At 39.4% G+C, this 16,574-nt stretch overlaps 1 protein-coding gene and 2 long non-coding RNA genes across 3 annotated transcripts; 1 reads left to right on the top strand and 2 right to left on the bottom strand.

The window, feature by feature from the left end:
- Positions 1-207: 207 nt before the first annotated feature.
- Positions 208-6,772, top strand: LOC103845546. Its single transcript, XM_009122411.3, has 17 exons — positions 208-416; positions 803-1,118; positions 1,233-1,473; positions 1,675-1,940; positions 2,377-2,544; positions 2,649-2,788; positions 2,869-3,382; positions 3,499-3,590; positions 3,852-3,914; positions 3,993-4,081; positions 4,169-4,234; positions 4,328-4,954; positions 5,064-5,129; positions 5,260-5,330; positions 5,410-5,467; positions 5,568-5,823; positions 6,112-6,772. The coding sequence occupies exons 2-17, from the start codon at positions 844-846 to the stop codon at positions 6,558-6,560; spliced, it is 3,441 nt and encodes a 1,146-aa protein (XP_009120659.2). The 5' UTR covers positions 208-416; positions 803-843; the 3' UTR covers positions 6,561-6,772.
- Positions 5,520-6,225, bottom strand: LOC117129266. Its single transcript, XR_004452925.1, has 2 exons — positions 6,090-6,225; positions 5,520-5,880 (listed from the first exon to the last, which is right to left on the bottom strand). It is a non-coding gene; the product is annotated as an uncharacterized LOC117129266 (long non-coding RNA).
- Positions 6,773-14,903: 8,131 nt separating the features above from the next.
- LOC103845543 lies at positions 14,904-16,572 on the bottom strand. The gene is made up of 2 exons (XR_628548.3): positions 15,278-16,572; positions 14,904-15,222 (listed from the first exon to the last, which is right to left on the bottom strand). It is a non-coding gene; the product is annotated as an uncharacterized LOC103845543 (long non-coding RNA).
- Positions 16,573-16,574: the final 2 nt, after the last annotated feature.

Consider the following 16,574-nt stretch of genomic DNA (forward strand, 5'->3'; position numbering starts at 1 on the left):
GTCACGATTTTCCCTCCTCTCCAGATTGACGTGGACAGCCTAAAAAGGGAGAAAACTCTCCTTTATAATTATAGATTGCCCTTTTTTAAAACCTAAATTATTTGTAAAGCCACAACCATCACAGTTGCAAACAATCGGAGCCCTAAACATTTTAAATCAAATCGAACCGGAACATAAACCGAAACACCAAACCGGTCAAAGCAAGTGACATCATCTACATAAAAAGCACACGGTATCTGTAATAATAAATTAATGTCAATGGACGAAGAAAAATCGTCCAAACAGAAGCGATTTTCCTTTTCGCCTCTCTGATCTAATACCCACCCACAAAAGGCTCGACTTCGTGCGAAGATACTCTAAACCTTTGCTCCTGTCCTAATCACACCGCTTCGATTTCTCGGTGTATCGCAGCTCAGGTCCGTGATTTGCTTCTTCTCCGTGATTCTAGGGTTTTTTTCCAATTTCTCGCCGCGGCGGTGTGTGAATTTTAGGGTTTTCTTTCGATTCATGGTTTGGGATTAGATGCGAAGGTGAAATTGTTCGAAAACTTGTAATCAATTCTCGAGATTAGGGATTTTAAAAGCTCTTCAGCTATCTGTGTGTGTTGTGAAGTGATTTCGCTACTAAAAAAAACTTGAATGTTGCTATTTTTTCTCCTGACATTTTCTCGCGTTGTGTATTTTGGTTCAAAATTGGCGTTGCTGGGTTCTGTGATGCGTAAGAGTGATACTACGGATACTAGTTGATGGAAAGTTTGTATTTTTGGGGCTAATATAGGAATGACATAACTTTCTGGTTGCAGGTTGAGTGGCTTTTAGAGTGAAGCAGTTAGAAGAAGACATCATGCTAGGTTCTGGTAACAATTTGAGCAGGGGAACTATTGGATTGTCATCTGATGCTCCGAATTTGTCGCAAGTCTTGACATTGGAGCCGATTAGATTAGGCAATCCAAGCTATACTCGTTCAGGAGAGCTGAGAAGGGTCCTCGGCGTCCCTAGTAGGGCCTCATCAGAAGAGAATTCTTTTGGAATGTCTCATCCGAAACCTTCTCCTCCTGGAGCAACGGAGGAGCTCAAGCACTTCAAAGAAAGTGTGCAAGATACTTCCAGAGAGGCTGGGTATGGATCTTGGTTCTCTTCGTGATTTTTATTAGTTTTCACAGTATAGTACAGGAGTTGTTTCTTAATTATTGTACTTTGTTGAGCTTTACTAAGGCCTGAGGTTCCTTGTAGGGATCTAGCGAAGAAACTAAGTGAATCCATATTCAAGTTGGACAAATATGCGGAGACATTAAGTTCAAAGAAACGACGGCGAAATGATACACCCCCGGGTGAGAGAATGGACGCAGCTACCTTTGACAAGGTCAGAAACCAGGTTCCGAGAACGCTAGACAGTATGGCTCAAAGACCCGAGGAAAGAAAAAAGATGATTGGATTGAACAAGCGTGCTCGTACCACAGTTGGAGATGTGCGGGTTTGTATCTCAATCTCACTTTTTAGATTATTATGATGCTTATAGATATTGAGGAAATTATTTATTTTTCTTTGCATCTGTTCATCTATCACTCCATGTGTTACTGAATTCTTTTTAAAAAGGCATGTTCAATTAGTGTGTGTTCCGAAAGTTTTTCTCAATTTCAGTATTTTAATAGTTTTCGCCTGTTATTACTTTCAGGCGGATGGTAGAGTTTCTACTCTTGCAAGGCAGCAGGTTATAGAAAGGGGATCTGATTCACCTCCAAGTGTTTCTGGAGAAACCGTGCGAATAGAGGAGAAGATACGCAGATTGCCTGTTGGTGGTGAAGGATGGGAAGCAAGAATGAAAAGAAAACGGTCTGTTGCAACTCTAGGCAACAGAGTTATGAATCCTGATCAACGTATCATACAGGCGAAGCCGACAGTTGACTCTAAGTTGCGTTCTTGTGACACCCAAAACTTCAGGTATGCTTTGAAGATATAAGATTTGTAAAACTGGTAGTTACCCCTGTTGGTTAGTTAAGTGAATCTAGACATAGCGCTGAACACCGTTTGAAGATTTCCTAGTCCGAGGAGCTTAGGTGGGACTAAAGGAGAGGTTTTATGATCTGATAGTGGGAAATCCTACTCTGCTTCTCAATTGACTTATGATTTTTTACATGTTTATATTAACCTTGAGTTAAGTTGTTGCCAAGATTTTTCAAGTTGTTCAGTTAAACAAGACTTCATCTTGAATTTGTTATGGTAGATCTTACTTTATCAAATTGATTTTACTATGTTGGATACCGTTCAATTTTTTTTTTTTTTGCAACATACTATTGTGTATATAGTTTTCCGGTTTGATCCCTTATGTGTAATCTTTCACTCTCAAAGAAAACATAATGTTGTCCATTTGTTACAGATTGAAATCTTCCGCCGGGGTCAGTGGGATTAACAGAATTGAGTCTTCATTTGAGCCAGACAGTCCAGGTATGGGTGCATTATCCAGGAATGAGTTGGAAACGGCTTCAATTGCAAGGGACCGGTCAGTACTTGCTGAGCAGAGGCTTATGGCTAAGGGAAACAATAAGTAAGCAGATACCTCAAGTTTTTTGTTTTAGCTTTTGCTTTGATATAACATCAAATTGTTTGCGACTGATCTTGACTGATAAATGCATCATTGTGCTTATCCAGAAGAAACTTACAAGATGATAGCCCCACAAATATCTCTACTGCAATATTGAAAGGAAAGGTTTCTAGGGCTCCAAGAACAGCAGCCGTTATAGGTGTTGATTCTTCATCCAAAGTCGAGTCTCCATCTGGAGTAGTACAAGGTTTGAGGCAATCTAAGTGTTGACTAAATACACTATCTATTACGTTTATGAGAAAAATCTAAAGCTTCGATTGCCAGCAGGTTCATCTGCTCATGGAATGGCTCAGTGGGGTGGCCAGAGACTTAAGAATTCTCGAACCAGAAGAACGAATGTAGTTTCGCCTGTTATCAGACATACTGAAACCAAGTTCTCAGCTCAAGGTTTTGCAACATCTGATTTCAGTCCTAGAGCATCCCCTGGAACCACCGGGTCACTCTCAGTTGTTGATAGTAGCCCTTTAAAAGTGAAAAGGGAGCTGAAGAATGCTTCATCACCATATGGGTTATCCGAAAGCGAGGACTCCGGTGCTGGTGACAACAAAACAAGGGAGCGTGCTCTTGCTAGTGGTGACTTGTTCACAACTCCTAAAACAGGGTCGCCATTATTACCTGTAAGGAAAAATAAGTTTCAAACTAGTCATAAAGGAGGTGGTGCATGGAAGCAAGGAAAGAATGAAACTGTTCATGGCTTTCACCCTGTGATGGTTAAATCAGAGAATCTATCAGTAGAGAAGCCTCTGCACAATGTCAAGATCGCGTCAGATAAGAATCGAAGGTGATTTACGGCTAACTTAGTTCTTTATTTGTCTCGTATACCTTATAACTATTTCTATTATCTATAAAGCTTAAAATACGAGAGACTAATTGTTCTACCTCTCTCTCTCTGGACAGCAAATATGGGCGTCCACCAGCGAAAAAGGTTAAAGATCGTAAACCTTCTACTCGTCTTGCCTCAAATTCGTCCACTCCTTCAAATATTACAGGTATTTCTTTTCTTTTGGCATTTCAAGTTTCAGTCTTTTCCATATTCAGGGTTTAGTATTGTATCATCGAACTATTTTCTGGGAAGTGCTACATACAGTAGTATATTCTGAACAGGATTTACCCTGAAATTTGAGGTTTGGTAAATATTAGCTCTTGCGCAGTTGTTTTCATTTGTACAAAGGGAAATCCCCAAAGAGCACCTCATATTTACGTTGGAGTCAGTTCCTGAGCATAAATATAGTGGATTTTTGGTTATTCAGGTGAATCAGATGATGATCGTGAGGATATTTTTGCAGCAGCCAATTCAGCACGGAAGGCAGCGAGTACTCATACTTCCATATGTCTTGTCTTCAAGTTTTATTGCCATTAATTTTCTTCTAACTCCAAATATCTTTTTGTAGATCTTGCTTGTTCTGGCAAGTTTTGGAAGAAGATGGACCACATCTTTGCTGCCATCAATACAGATGACATGCAAAACATAAAGGATCAGGTAATAATCAACATACCATAAATTATGATATATGTGAGTTAGTGTGCCAACCCAATCTCTCTTTAACTTGTGGCTGTAAAAATACAGCTTAATTTTGCGGAAGAACTCGATGAATCTCTGTCAGAGGCAGTCTTAGATGGCTATAACATCATGGTAAGTTGCATTGTAAATCTATGCAGCAATGTCTAGTTTTATATTCTTTTTATCTGAATGTTGCATGAATGAATGAGACTCCTTCTGTCTCAGGGTATCAAGTTGCCGAAAACACCACATCGCATTTGTGAGGGAATTGTTGACTATTCAGGTCCAGCGTCATCATGTAAATCTGATCTTTCATTTGAGAGATTGGACATGAGAAAGTTGAATGAGAGTACTCCGCTGTATAAGAGGGTACTTTCTGCCTTAATTGAGGAAGACGATGGAGAAGAAGTTGTACAATTCAATGGAGGGAAGAATCTGTCCCTTCATTACGCTAGTGATGATTCTCACAGTGGTTCATGTACCTTTATTGACACCGAGTTCAGAGAGAGAGACAGAATGGAATTTGAAGTAGAGTCAAGCGGGGATTTTCAGACCCCGAAGAGTTGTTTGTTTGACCGATTTTCCAGTGAGAGGAGTGGTGTGTCTAACCCTTTCAGAAATGGTGGCATGTCTGTATCTGCGCATAGCAATGAACAGTGGTTGGATGATGATCTTTCACATTCGGATGCGCCACTCGGTGGTGAGACATTTTCGATTGGCCTGGGTCAATTGCAAGCTAGGGAAGTGAACATTCCCAACTTCCCAGTATCTGACACCCAGTATCAGCTTATGTCTTTGGACGAGCGAATTCTTCTGGAATTACAGAGCATTGGTGTATTTCCTGAGGCAATGGTAGGTTTTTCCCACTCAGTTAATCTGTCATGAACTTGAGCTAAAGGAAAAAAAAAACGTATTACTCTTAAAAACTTTTTCACTTATGTTCATTTTTATTTATTCGCAGCCTGATCTGGCCGAGGAAACTATGAGCACAGATGTTATGGAGTTGAAGGAAAGCATTTATCAGCAGGTAAACGAAAAACATATAATTCACGCTTTATATATGTGTCACTAGGAAGAGTTATTTTTTTGTTTCCCATTGAAAAATTATCTTTGACGCGTAGTAACCTTTCTCACATTCTATCATCGACCAATAATAGATCCGAAACAAGAAGGAAAAGCTCGAGAAGCTAAATATTACCATCCAGAAGGGGAAAGATGATGAGAAAAGGTTGGCTTTTGGCTTTTTACGATTCATTATTTTTCAAGTTAAACTGTTATATTTGCTAAGATTTCATGTTTACATGCAGGAAAATTGAGCATCTTGCTATGGACCACCTTGTGGAAACAGCACACAAGAAAAGAATGGTAATAAACTAGTTGATGCTTACATTTTATCATAATCTACTTGGGTCAATGGTTGTGGGATAAGATATATATGAGGTTATGGATGTTACTCTGAAAACAGGCATCCCGTGGAAATAAAGCATATAAAGTCCACAAGGTGACAAGACAAGCGGCGCTGGCGTTCACCCGGCGGACACTTGCCAGGTGTCAAAAGTTTGATGATACTGGTCTCAGCTGTTTTGCTGATCCTGCACTTCGAGACATCCTGTTTTCATCTCCCAGCAACGATGCAAAATCATCAGAAAATGGCGGCTCTGGAACAGCCAGTAACACGCTCAATGAACCTTCTAATCACCAGGCTGAGGCCAAGGGTTCAGGTATGCAAAACCTGAACTATTTTGTTTACAAAGTTGATCTTTACAAAATAGTATCTTCTGCATGTATGAAAACATGGTAGGATTATCTTTAGAATAATGTGAAAGCATGCTCACACACACACACATGTATGAGAGCATCATTCTGCCTTCTTCTTCTCTTCACCAACTCCATAAACGTATTTATTAGATAGTTACTGATGGTCAAGTGTCTTTGATGAAACTGACAGACAGTGGCTACACTTTAAACCTTTTTGTCAGATGATTACCTGAGCTAATTGGGTTTTGTAGGTGCAGTGTCTAGTACGAAGAGGAGAGAAGCACTGATAGACGATGTTATCGGATGCGCTTCATCCAAAGTGACAACGAGTATAGATAGTGCGGTTCTTAATGCAGGAGGTGCTGCTAGAGGTAAGAGAAGCGAGAGAGAAGACAGTTTCAGGAACAAGAACAAACCGAAACCCAAAGAAAAGAATAATAACGAAAACCAAACAAGATCAACGACAACAACTCACCCGACAGGTCCAGCAGGCAGAGGCACCTCGAACCGAGGAGGGACCTCTGGAGATGGTGCAGTAGATGAAGAAGCTCCCATAGATTTCTCGAAGCTAGCGTTCCATGATCTAGAGGAGATAGATGAGCAGGCAGATATTGGAAACTGGTTTGAGGGTCTACAGGATATTGATACAGCAGGGCTTGATGAGGTTCCCATGGATGATCTTTCTTTTATGTTTGGGTAAAGGAGGAAATTATATGACAGAGAGGAATTGGGTCTGACCCTTGGGCACGGCACACCCATGACAAGTATTATTAATTTCTTAAGTTGTATATAAAGAGATTTGTAGTGAATCGTCTGCCTTGAAGTGGCGTGTGAAGTGGCGTGTATTGAACTATGATTTAATATATTAAAACTAGATTTCCACCCGCACAACCGTGCGGGAATATATTTTCACATTTATATATATAGATATTTTCACATTTTCACAGGTCTCGGTGAGAAAACTCTCCCAGACACGACTTTCGAAGAAGGGAACCTTTTGAAGACCAGCGGGTAATAACGAGACAGTGACAACTCGTTTCTTTTCCTTGTTGGGAAAGTCTCCTCTGGTTTCTTCACGTTAACTTTCCGGAAGCCCTACTTCTTTACCTAAAGAAGCTGTCTTCAAGAGTTTCTACTACAATCTCCACTCGAGCCAAACCACAGATCTGTATGCGTTCTACCTCAAGAGACCTCATACAAGCAAAATCCTTCACCCTACACAAATTCTATCTCAAAAGTAAGCACTTGTCTATCTCCCTCCACCTCGAAACCGCCTTCTCAGAACTCTAGCTTCTCAAAGTCACAGTAAACGTTAGCTAGGAGTCGACTGGTTACTCCTCCAGCTACTGTCAACTCTGTCTTTGGAGTAGAAAACCCAGTTCTGGAACTTAAGACACAAATCTCTAAGATGGCGTTCAGATTCACGGCAGCTGAGAAAGGAAAACAACAAGCAAGTGAAGATCAGGGAAACAAAATTAAGAGAATCAAGGCTCCAAGTCTCAACACTGAAGCTCTAATAAGAGACAACAAGCTGACACTAATAGGAAGACTCACTAACCCTCAGGAACAGAAGATGTGGGCCCTCTTGCCGGCACTCCCACGCAAATGGAACCTTCAGGGCCAAGTCTTTGGCTCGGATCTGGGGAACAACTGTTTCCAATTCCGTTTTGAGAGAGAGGATGACCTGAGAAGGGTTTTAGACAACAGGCCGTATCACTTTGCGTACTGGATGGTCATACTGCAGAGATGGGAACCGGTAATTTCTCCTACATTCCCATCAATGATTCCCTTCTGGATCAAGATAAGAGGTCTTCCACTGCACTACTGGCACGAAGACATGATCCTCCGTGTTGCTCAGGAGTTGGGAACCCTAGAGAATCATGAACTGACGAAAACGACAGCAAGAATTAGGGTACAGCTAGATGGTCTCAAACCCCTGATGAAGGAATCTATTGTGGAGTTTGATTCAGGGGAGGAGAGCCCTATTACCTTAGAGTATGAAAAACTGGAGATGCACTGCTCATTCTGCTACTCACTCCTGCACGCAAGGAAGAACTGTCCTGACAAACTCCCTGAGGAAAGGATGTTTGATCACTCGTCAAGATCACCACTCACTCAAAACCCTATAGCTGGGGAACAACGAAAGACGCTGATGTCAACAGAATGTAAATCAACCTCAGAGAAACTCTACTTGGCTGCCCCTCAGGTAGGAGTAATGGAGACATACCAAGAGAAAGCTAACCAAGGAAAAGGAGTCTCTAGCTACCACCCCTTCCAGGAAAGAGTGGATAGACATGGCAATGTCTTTGGTGAGAGAATCAGTACCAAACAAACTAGAAACCCGCCACCTGAGACGAATATAATAACATTAGACAATTCAAACCTAACGTGGAGGCAAAAGGCGGCACAGGAAAAGGCTAAGATATACAGCTCACCAGCCTATGTTAAGGAGAGAGACCAGGCGGACAGATCAATCCGAAGAGGCAGAGACTTATTCCCCCAGAAAAGCACGAGTCAATGGAGGCCTAAGCGGAGCGGGGAACAAGAAGTGAATTCGACGCTAGCCCCAGCCCCTGCTGAACCAAATCGAGAACAAAACGCTCCCAAGAATAATGCTCAGATGGGGACACACAAGGAGCACCTAGCAACAGTTGAAGAAGTGATGGAAGATCTCCACGAAGTTACACGTCAGTACCTAAATTGCACTGATCCAATAGAAGCCGCTGCTCGACGCCAGCGTGTCCTTTATAGTGATGCAAATGGTCTAATGGAAGAGACAGCTGCGAGAATTGTCGCTTCCTCATCTAACCAACACAACCTCCCCGTCGCTGAAGGAGCTCTTAACAGTAATCCTAACACTCCTCCTCCAATCCAGGAAAAACCCTCCCAAGAGATCCCTTTTCCGGATCCATCACTGATCAGAAGCCCTCAAGGAGGGGAAGATGTGGAAGAAGATATAGGCATGGACCCATACTACAGTGACATCTCACCAAGGACTGAGGCTGCACTTTTGAATAAACGGAAAGAGAATGCTGCAAGAATAAGGTCACTCATTGTTAGTGCTTCTATGGAACCAAGGGTGAGCAGGGGTTTATCACAGAGACCACCAGTAAAACCCCAAGCAGAGGAAGAGAAAGAAGAAACACTACAAGAGTTCCAAAATAAAGTAAGAAGAGGAACTAGCAGGTCCTCTAAAAGAAGATCACCCCGCAGCAATCCTAATGTGCTCTTAGGAGCGAGTCTAAAGAAACGAAGACTATCTCAGATTCAGAACTCACCAAACAGAGGAAAAACTGGTGGGGAATCATCTGCCAGAGGAGCGAAGAAAAATGGAAAAGTTCCAGTGATTTCGGAGTCATCTTCAGCACAGAACCCGCCTATTCAACTCATCCCAGCAATGTCTAGGAAGACCTCGGATTTTCGGGATGCTCCACCCCAGGCTCCTTAGTCACACTGAGCTGGAACTGCTGCGGGCTGGGGAACCCTGCAACAGTCCAGAGACTGCGAGAAATCCACAGAAGGAACTCGCCTGACATCATTTTCCTCATGGAAACGAAGAACAATCTCGAAGTGTTAAAGAAAAACTTAGAGTGGCACCCGCTCGAAAATTTCCATGAAGTTCCCCCTAACGGTCCAGGAAGTGGAGGTTTGTTCCTAATCTGGAATAATGAAATCCAACTCACGGTCAGATCCAGTAATAAGAACTTCATTGACACAATAATTACGCAGAAAGGCGTTACCTTCCAAATTACATTTGTGTATGGAGAACCCGATCACACAAAGAGACTGGAGGTTTGGAATGAGATCTCCACCCTAAAGCCTGCATCAGGTCAACCGTGGTTCTTAACAGGTGATTTCAATGAAATCACAGAGAATAGTGAAAAGAAAGGTGGACCTGAGAGAGCAGAGGGTACTTTTTGTGCATTCCGCTCATTCCTGTCCGAGAATGACCTTTTTGATATCAAACACTATGGTAATTATCTGTCGTGGAGAGGAAAGAGAAATACCCACATGGTGCAATGTAGACTGGACAGAGCCATCAGCAATAGTAACTGGATGGAGGTTTTTCCCTCCTGCAGAAGTCAATACCTCAAGTACGAAGCTTCAGATCATCGACCTCTACTAACATTTCTGGACACAGGAAGGAAGAAAGGTCTAAAAATCTTTAGATTTGACAGAAGATTAAAAGATCACATAGAGGTGAAGCAAATTATCCGAGAAGTATGGGAAAGTACCACCCATTTAGACGTCGGAGGAAGATTAGCCTGCTGTCGACGAGCAATCTGTGAGTGGAGTAAGGAGTTTCAAGCAAATAGCAGAAAGATGATAGAAACACTCCGTATCCAACTCGATGATGCCATGTCCAACCATGTGCCTGATGATGACCTAATCCATCAAATCAACATGCAACTATTAACTGCTTACAAACAAGAAGAAGAATATTGGAAGCAGAGAAGTAGGCAGTTATGGTTGGCATTGGGGGACTCAAACACAAGCTATTTTCATGCTACCACAAAGGCTAGAAAATCCAAAAACCGTATGACAGTGATAGAAAATGATGCTGGTGTACCTTGGTTTGAGGAGGAGCAGATAGCTAACGTAATATGCAAATATTATGCCAACCTTTTCAAGGCTAACCAGACCACAGACCTACACATTGTTGAAGAAGCTCTCAGGCCTTGCGTTTCATCTCAGATCAATGAAGCACTGATTCAAGACCCCTCTGCAGCAGAAATCAGGGAAGCCACCTTTGCTATTCACCCTGATAAGGCACCAGGTCCGGACGGATTCTCGGCTAGCTTCTTCCAAGCAAATTGGGAAGTTGTGGGTCCAGCGGTAATCAAGGAAGTCCAGCTCTTCTTCACCACAGGGGTACTCCGGCCTGCACAGAACGTAACCCATGTTAGGCTAATTCCAAAGACAGTGGGGGCAAAAAAGGTGGCAGATTATCGTCCTATTGCCCTCTGCAATGTTTTTTTCAAGATCATCTCCAAACTACTAGCGCTAAGACTGAAAACAGTGCTACACCTGATCATCTCGGAGAACCAATCAGCATTCATTCCAGGAAGGGCCATAGCGGATAACATTTTGATTACTCACGAAGTGCTTCAGTTCCTGAAAATATCTCAAGCTCAGAAAAGATGCACCATGGCAGTCAAGACAGATATGTCTAAAACCTATGATAGGATAGAGTGGGGGTTTATTGAGAAAGTTCTCCAAAGGCTAGGTTTCCACTCTAAATGGAGTCAACTAATCATGCAATGTGTGTCGACAGTATCCTACTCCTACCTAATAAATGATTCAGTACATGGCTCAGTGACTCCTCAAAGAGGAATAAGACAGGGAGATCCACTCTCCCCATACTTATTCATCCTGTGCGGCCAAGTATTATCAGGGCTGTGTCAAAAGGCAGAGAAAGAAGGTACCTTGCAAGGCATCCGAGTAGCCAGAGGAAGTCCAAGAGTGAATCATCTGCTCTTCGCAGATGACACCATGTTCTTCTGTCAGACATCACCTGCCAGTTGCGCTGCACTCTCTAATATCTTGAAGGAGTATGAACTGGCTTCGGGGCAGAAGATCAACAGAGAAGATCAACAGCGAGAAGTCTTCAATCACCTTTTCATCCAGAACACCAGAAGACACAAAGAGATCTGTCAAAGAAGCACTTGGAATTGTAAAAGAAGGAGGCCAAGGAAAATACTTGGGGTTACCTGAGCATTTCGGCAGAAGGAAAAAGGACCTTTTTACAACACTGGTGGACCGAATAAGACAGAGAGCCTCGAGCTATTCAACAAGACACCTCTCAAAGGCCGGGAAACTGACCATGCTGAAGGCAGTATTGACGGCAATCCCTACGTTTACTATGTCTTGTTTTGAGTTACCTGTCAGTTTATGTAAGAGAATACAGTCAGTTCTTACACGGTTCTGGTGGGACAGTTCCGATGGAGTTAAGAAAATGTGCTGGGTGGCTTGGGACAGACTAACTATGCCGAAGGCGGGAGGTGGTTTAGGACTAAGGGATATTCAATTATTCAATCAAGCCCTCCTAGCTAAGCAAGCATGGCGTATCTTAACTAATCCAAACTGTCTACTGGCGAGAGTACTCCTGGGAAAATATTGCCATAATAAAAGCTTCATGGAAGTTTCAGTTCCCGCAGTGTGTTCTCATGGTTGGAGGAGCATCTTACATGGTCGAGAGTTACTAAGAGATAATGTGGGCAAGGCACTAGGGAATGGCTTATCAACTAAGGTGTGGAAAGATTCTTGGATATCTTTAGATAAGAACACTAAGCCATATGGACCTATACAAGAATCAGCTTTGGACCTAACGGTCTCCGACCTCCTAACGTCTGACATGAAGTGGAACAAGAGTAAAGTCGAAGCGCTTTTACCTCTGATGGCAAAGGAGATCCAGCTGCTAAATCCAGGACATCCGACCACAGAGGACATCCATGTATGGCAACCGCTACAATCAGGCAAATACACCACTAAATCAGGTTACTATACAGCAGCAATGAGAACTCAGCGTATACAAGAACATAGCGCATACGCTTTTGACTGGATAAAGGACATCTGGAATGCAAAATGCTCATCTAAGGTGCAGTTGTTCATGTGGTCAATCATCCAAGAGGCGATCCCACTTGGAGAGAACCTGCGAAGACGCGGAATTCAATCAGAGGCGCTATGTATCAGATGCAAGGGTACAGAATCCGCAATGCACATCTTTTTTAATTGCCCTTTTGCTCAAGAAGTCTGGAAGCTAATCCCGTTAAGACAAGTAGTTCACCTAGCTACGGAGACAGACTTCAAAAAAGCGGTAATAGCCTGTAGACGTTTGATATGCCTCCCCCCTACAGGGGTCTCCACCACTATCCTCCCATGGATGTGTTGGGTTCTTTGGACAGCTCGGAATACACTACTGTTTGAGAAAAGAACTCTCACACCTGAAGAAATCGCAACAAAAGCTGTAAGACTTGCAAGGGAATGGATCAATGCGCAACCGCAGAAAATACCAACAACGCAGGGACTAACACAAGCAAGGAGGACTCACCGGATTCCAACCACCGACGATGCTATACCGACATGCAAATCAGACGCGGCCTTTGACGCCCAGTCGAAGAAAGCGGGACTAGCTTGGATCATCAGAGAAGAATCGGGAACCACTATCAGCCAAGGATCGAAACCCCAAGGAAGTGTAAACTCCCCTCTTATTGCGGAAGCACTGGCGCTCCGTGCAGGTATCATCGACGCAGTGAAGCTCGAGCTCTCCAAGCTCCGGATGCTCTCTGACAACTCAACGCTCATCAGAGCTATCAACAACGACGCACAGGTGAAAGAGATTTTTGGTATCGTCAAAGATATACAAAAACTCTCTTCTGTGTTTGTCGAGATCTCTTTTGCTCATGTTCCTCGGTCTTCCAATGTGGAAGCCGATCGACTAGCCAAACTCGCTCTTTCTGTTTCAGTTGTTTCTAACCCTTAGTGGGTCGACAATGGGCCTGAGGCCTTCTTTATTTATGGAAAAGTATGTGTTACAAAAAAAAAATATATATATATATATAGATATTTGTTTTACATAATTACTATATATTTTTAATGTTACTCACATATTTAAATGTTTGTATAATTATGCCAAATATAATAATTTTATAGTTTTTATGCTGTAAATTAAAATCATCATATATATATGTTGCTTATTATATATTTGTCCTATTGAATTTGCGTTTGATTACTAAACTAATTTTTTTAATACATGAAACAACATTTATGAAAACAATTTTGTATTTAATTTATTATAATCATGATCCGTAATTCAAATTGCTAGATTTTTTTAGTAATTTTTTTAATGTTATTAATTTTATATAATAAATTACTGTATATTAAAAAGTTTAAGATAAGATAAATTTTTATACATATATCATATAGTTTACTAATTTTAACCCGTTCAACCAACATATTATATTTTTAAAATAAATATTTTATATTTATGAAAATAAAATATGTTAACTTATCAATTTAAAATAATTTTATCATATTTTGTTCAATATAACGTTTTTATTCTGTTAGTAACATTTCATTACTAATTACAAAATTAGTTGAAAATATTTATATTCAATTTATGATAATTAAGATCTTATTATAATCTTTTTCAAGAGATTTGTTGGAATTTTAAATTTTTTTAAAAAAATTAAAAGATATAAAAGATATTATGATTAAAGTAGTTAAAAATATTATATATATATGCATTAGTGATATACATTTAATAGAAAATTTAAATGATGGTCCAAATAAAAATATCATTCATCAAAAAATCATGATTTTTATTTTATTAGAAAACAAATTTGAAAAAATTAAAATAGAAATAAATATTTATTTCTAACAAAATCTTTAAAAATTATTAGTAAATGTATTTTTGAAATTAATTAATTTCATTTTATTTAAATTTTTGTTTATAAACCAAAACTATATTCAATTTTAATTTCTAATTATATTTTATGATAATTTAAATTAAAACTAACTAATTTTCAAAAGTAAATTTAAACAGATTCTAAGAAGATTTTAAGAAGATTTTGTTAGAATATTTTAAATATATTCATTTGTATTTCAAATAAAAAGATAAAGATATTAAAAGATATAATAATGAACTTATGTAAAATATGATATTTTCTAGGAATGGTCCAAACTAAAAAAAATCACACATGAAAAGAAGTCATGACTTCTGTTTTAATATATTAGATATATGTTATTTTCCATTTCAAAAGTGTTTCGTTGGAACAACATTTGATTAAAAAAGCTTACGCTTAATTGTAATTTGATGTGTGTAGTGACTAACTTCTTGAAGATTTGCCTTAAGTATGATCATTTGAGTATTCAGTGCAGTTCCGGATAAGAACTGTCGGTTTTGGGTCTATTGGGCAAAATATATTCGGTTTGGATTGGTTCAGTTTAGTTTCAAAACTGTTTTACATAGTAAATCCAGCTGTGGGCTTGGTGCTCATTTGGCTTTGATGGACATCATGTGTGTTATTTTTTTCTATTTTTCTACCTAGTTAAAAAAAATGAATCAATACTATTCAAACAAATGTGAGTTTACCCGTTGGGATTCGGTTAATAACATATCAGGTTCAAATATGTTTTGTACCATTTTACAAAACATATTCATATATTTTTTACCCCTTTCAAATCAGATACGGATCAAATTTTTTGGTGTCTGAAAATTTTGATCGTGAGTGAGAATAAGACAAAAAGAAGATTCTTTCATCACATGATAGATATGCTTCCTGTTTGAGACAATCATGTTACACAAATGATCTGTTCTAACAATTATAGTGTTTATTGCTAATGCTCACGAACGAGGCTACCTATGAACAAACAACAATTATAGTGTTTATTGCTAATGCTCACGAACGAGGCTACCTATGAGCAAACATATAGTATTGTATATATGATGAGTTTCTTAATCAAAAGCATCATCATCCAGATTATACAGGGATACAAAATATTAATATATGAAAATAGAAGAAGCTAAGAAGTTTGATGAATTCTCAATAGAAATCAAAATCAACTATGTGATGTGAGTCACAGTTCTACAATGCAATATATATAACCATTGTTAAAGCCCAGAATTTCAACTTAATGAATCTAATAGATCAGATCATCAACTGCGAATCAGATACCATAAAAGCCGATGTAAAAATTAAATTTCAAATCAGAGAGATAATATACCTAGCAAGGAACCACTTGTGTACCTCCTTCATTGATCTGTTTTGCTAGAACAGCTTGGAGCTTGTTCTTCTCCGATCAAGGGATCTATTGCTGGCGGTTTCATCTTCTGCATATAGTTCACCGCCACCACCCACAGTAACAACTGTCTGCCGACAATGACAGACTTCATATTAGACATGGAGGATGCCATTGATGTTGTCTGAGTTTCAAATCGATAGATAGGAAAGAGTTTGAGGAAGTGGTGAGATTTGTGGTTGTAACCATCTTTATTTATTAGGATTAAAGGATCGGGAGAACATATGAGGAGGTGCATGATAATTAAATGTGAGGAGAGGTGTAGATTAAAAGACGTAAATGAAAAGCTTCGTTATTATTGTGAATGTAGACGATTTACAATTGCGGTTCGGTGAGGCGGTGTAGTTAAAGTATGTGAAGCAACGAAGACGATAAAAACTAAAAAGGCTTTTAGTGGGTGAAGATTTTCATTTTCAGGCACAAAATAAATTTCTGTAATCATGAGTAATGGGCCAGGGAGATATGTTCTTTGGGTTTTACCAAAAACACATGAATGCGAAAAGAGTATTCAACATATTGATAGATATCTATATATATAAAAAAGTGTTTATTCTCTCTTGGAAACTTAATATAGTAATAAAAAAATGTTTGCAATTAATATATATATGGCACTAATCAAAAAATATAAGATAATAATTTTCTAGAAAATCCTACGTAATAGTCCCACTAAATTCATTATAAATAAATTTATATATAAGATTTATATAAGTGCAAACAAAACATTGTATTATTTGTTTTATATTCACAATGAAGTTCATCTATATTTTTTCTTAACACTTCAATATATTTTTTATAATATTTAGTAAAATTATATCTTAAACTACATTTAAATTCTATGAAACATATTTCATATAAACCAAATAGCATAAAACTTGAATTTTTAAAAATTAATTAATAGATATACGATAAAATC

Source organism: Brassica rapa, chromosome A10, assembly GCF_000309985.2.
Source record: "Brassica rapa cultivar Chiifu-401-42 chromosome A10, CAAS_Brap_v3.01, whole genome shotgun sequence".
NCBI classification, from domain to species: Eukaryota; Viridiplantae; Streptophyta; class Magnoliopsida; order Brassicales; family Brassicaceae; genus Brassica; species Brassica rapa.

Coding starts and splice junctions, on each gene's coding strand:
- LOC103845546 (XM_009122411.3), top strand. CDS start 844: ATGCTAGGTTCTGGTAACAATTTGAGCAGGGGAACTATTGGATTGTCA. Junction 5,331..5,409: donor GGGAAAGATGATGAGAAAAG/GTTGGCTTTTGG, acceptor GTTTACATGCAG/GAAAATTGAGCATCTTGCTA. Junction 5,468..5,567: donor CAGCACACAAGAAAAGAATG/GTAATAAACTAG, acceptor CTCTGAAAACAG/GCATCCCGTGGAAATAAAGC.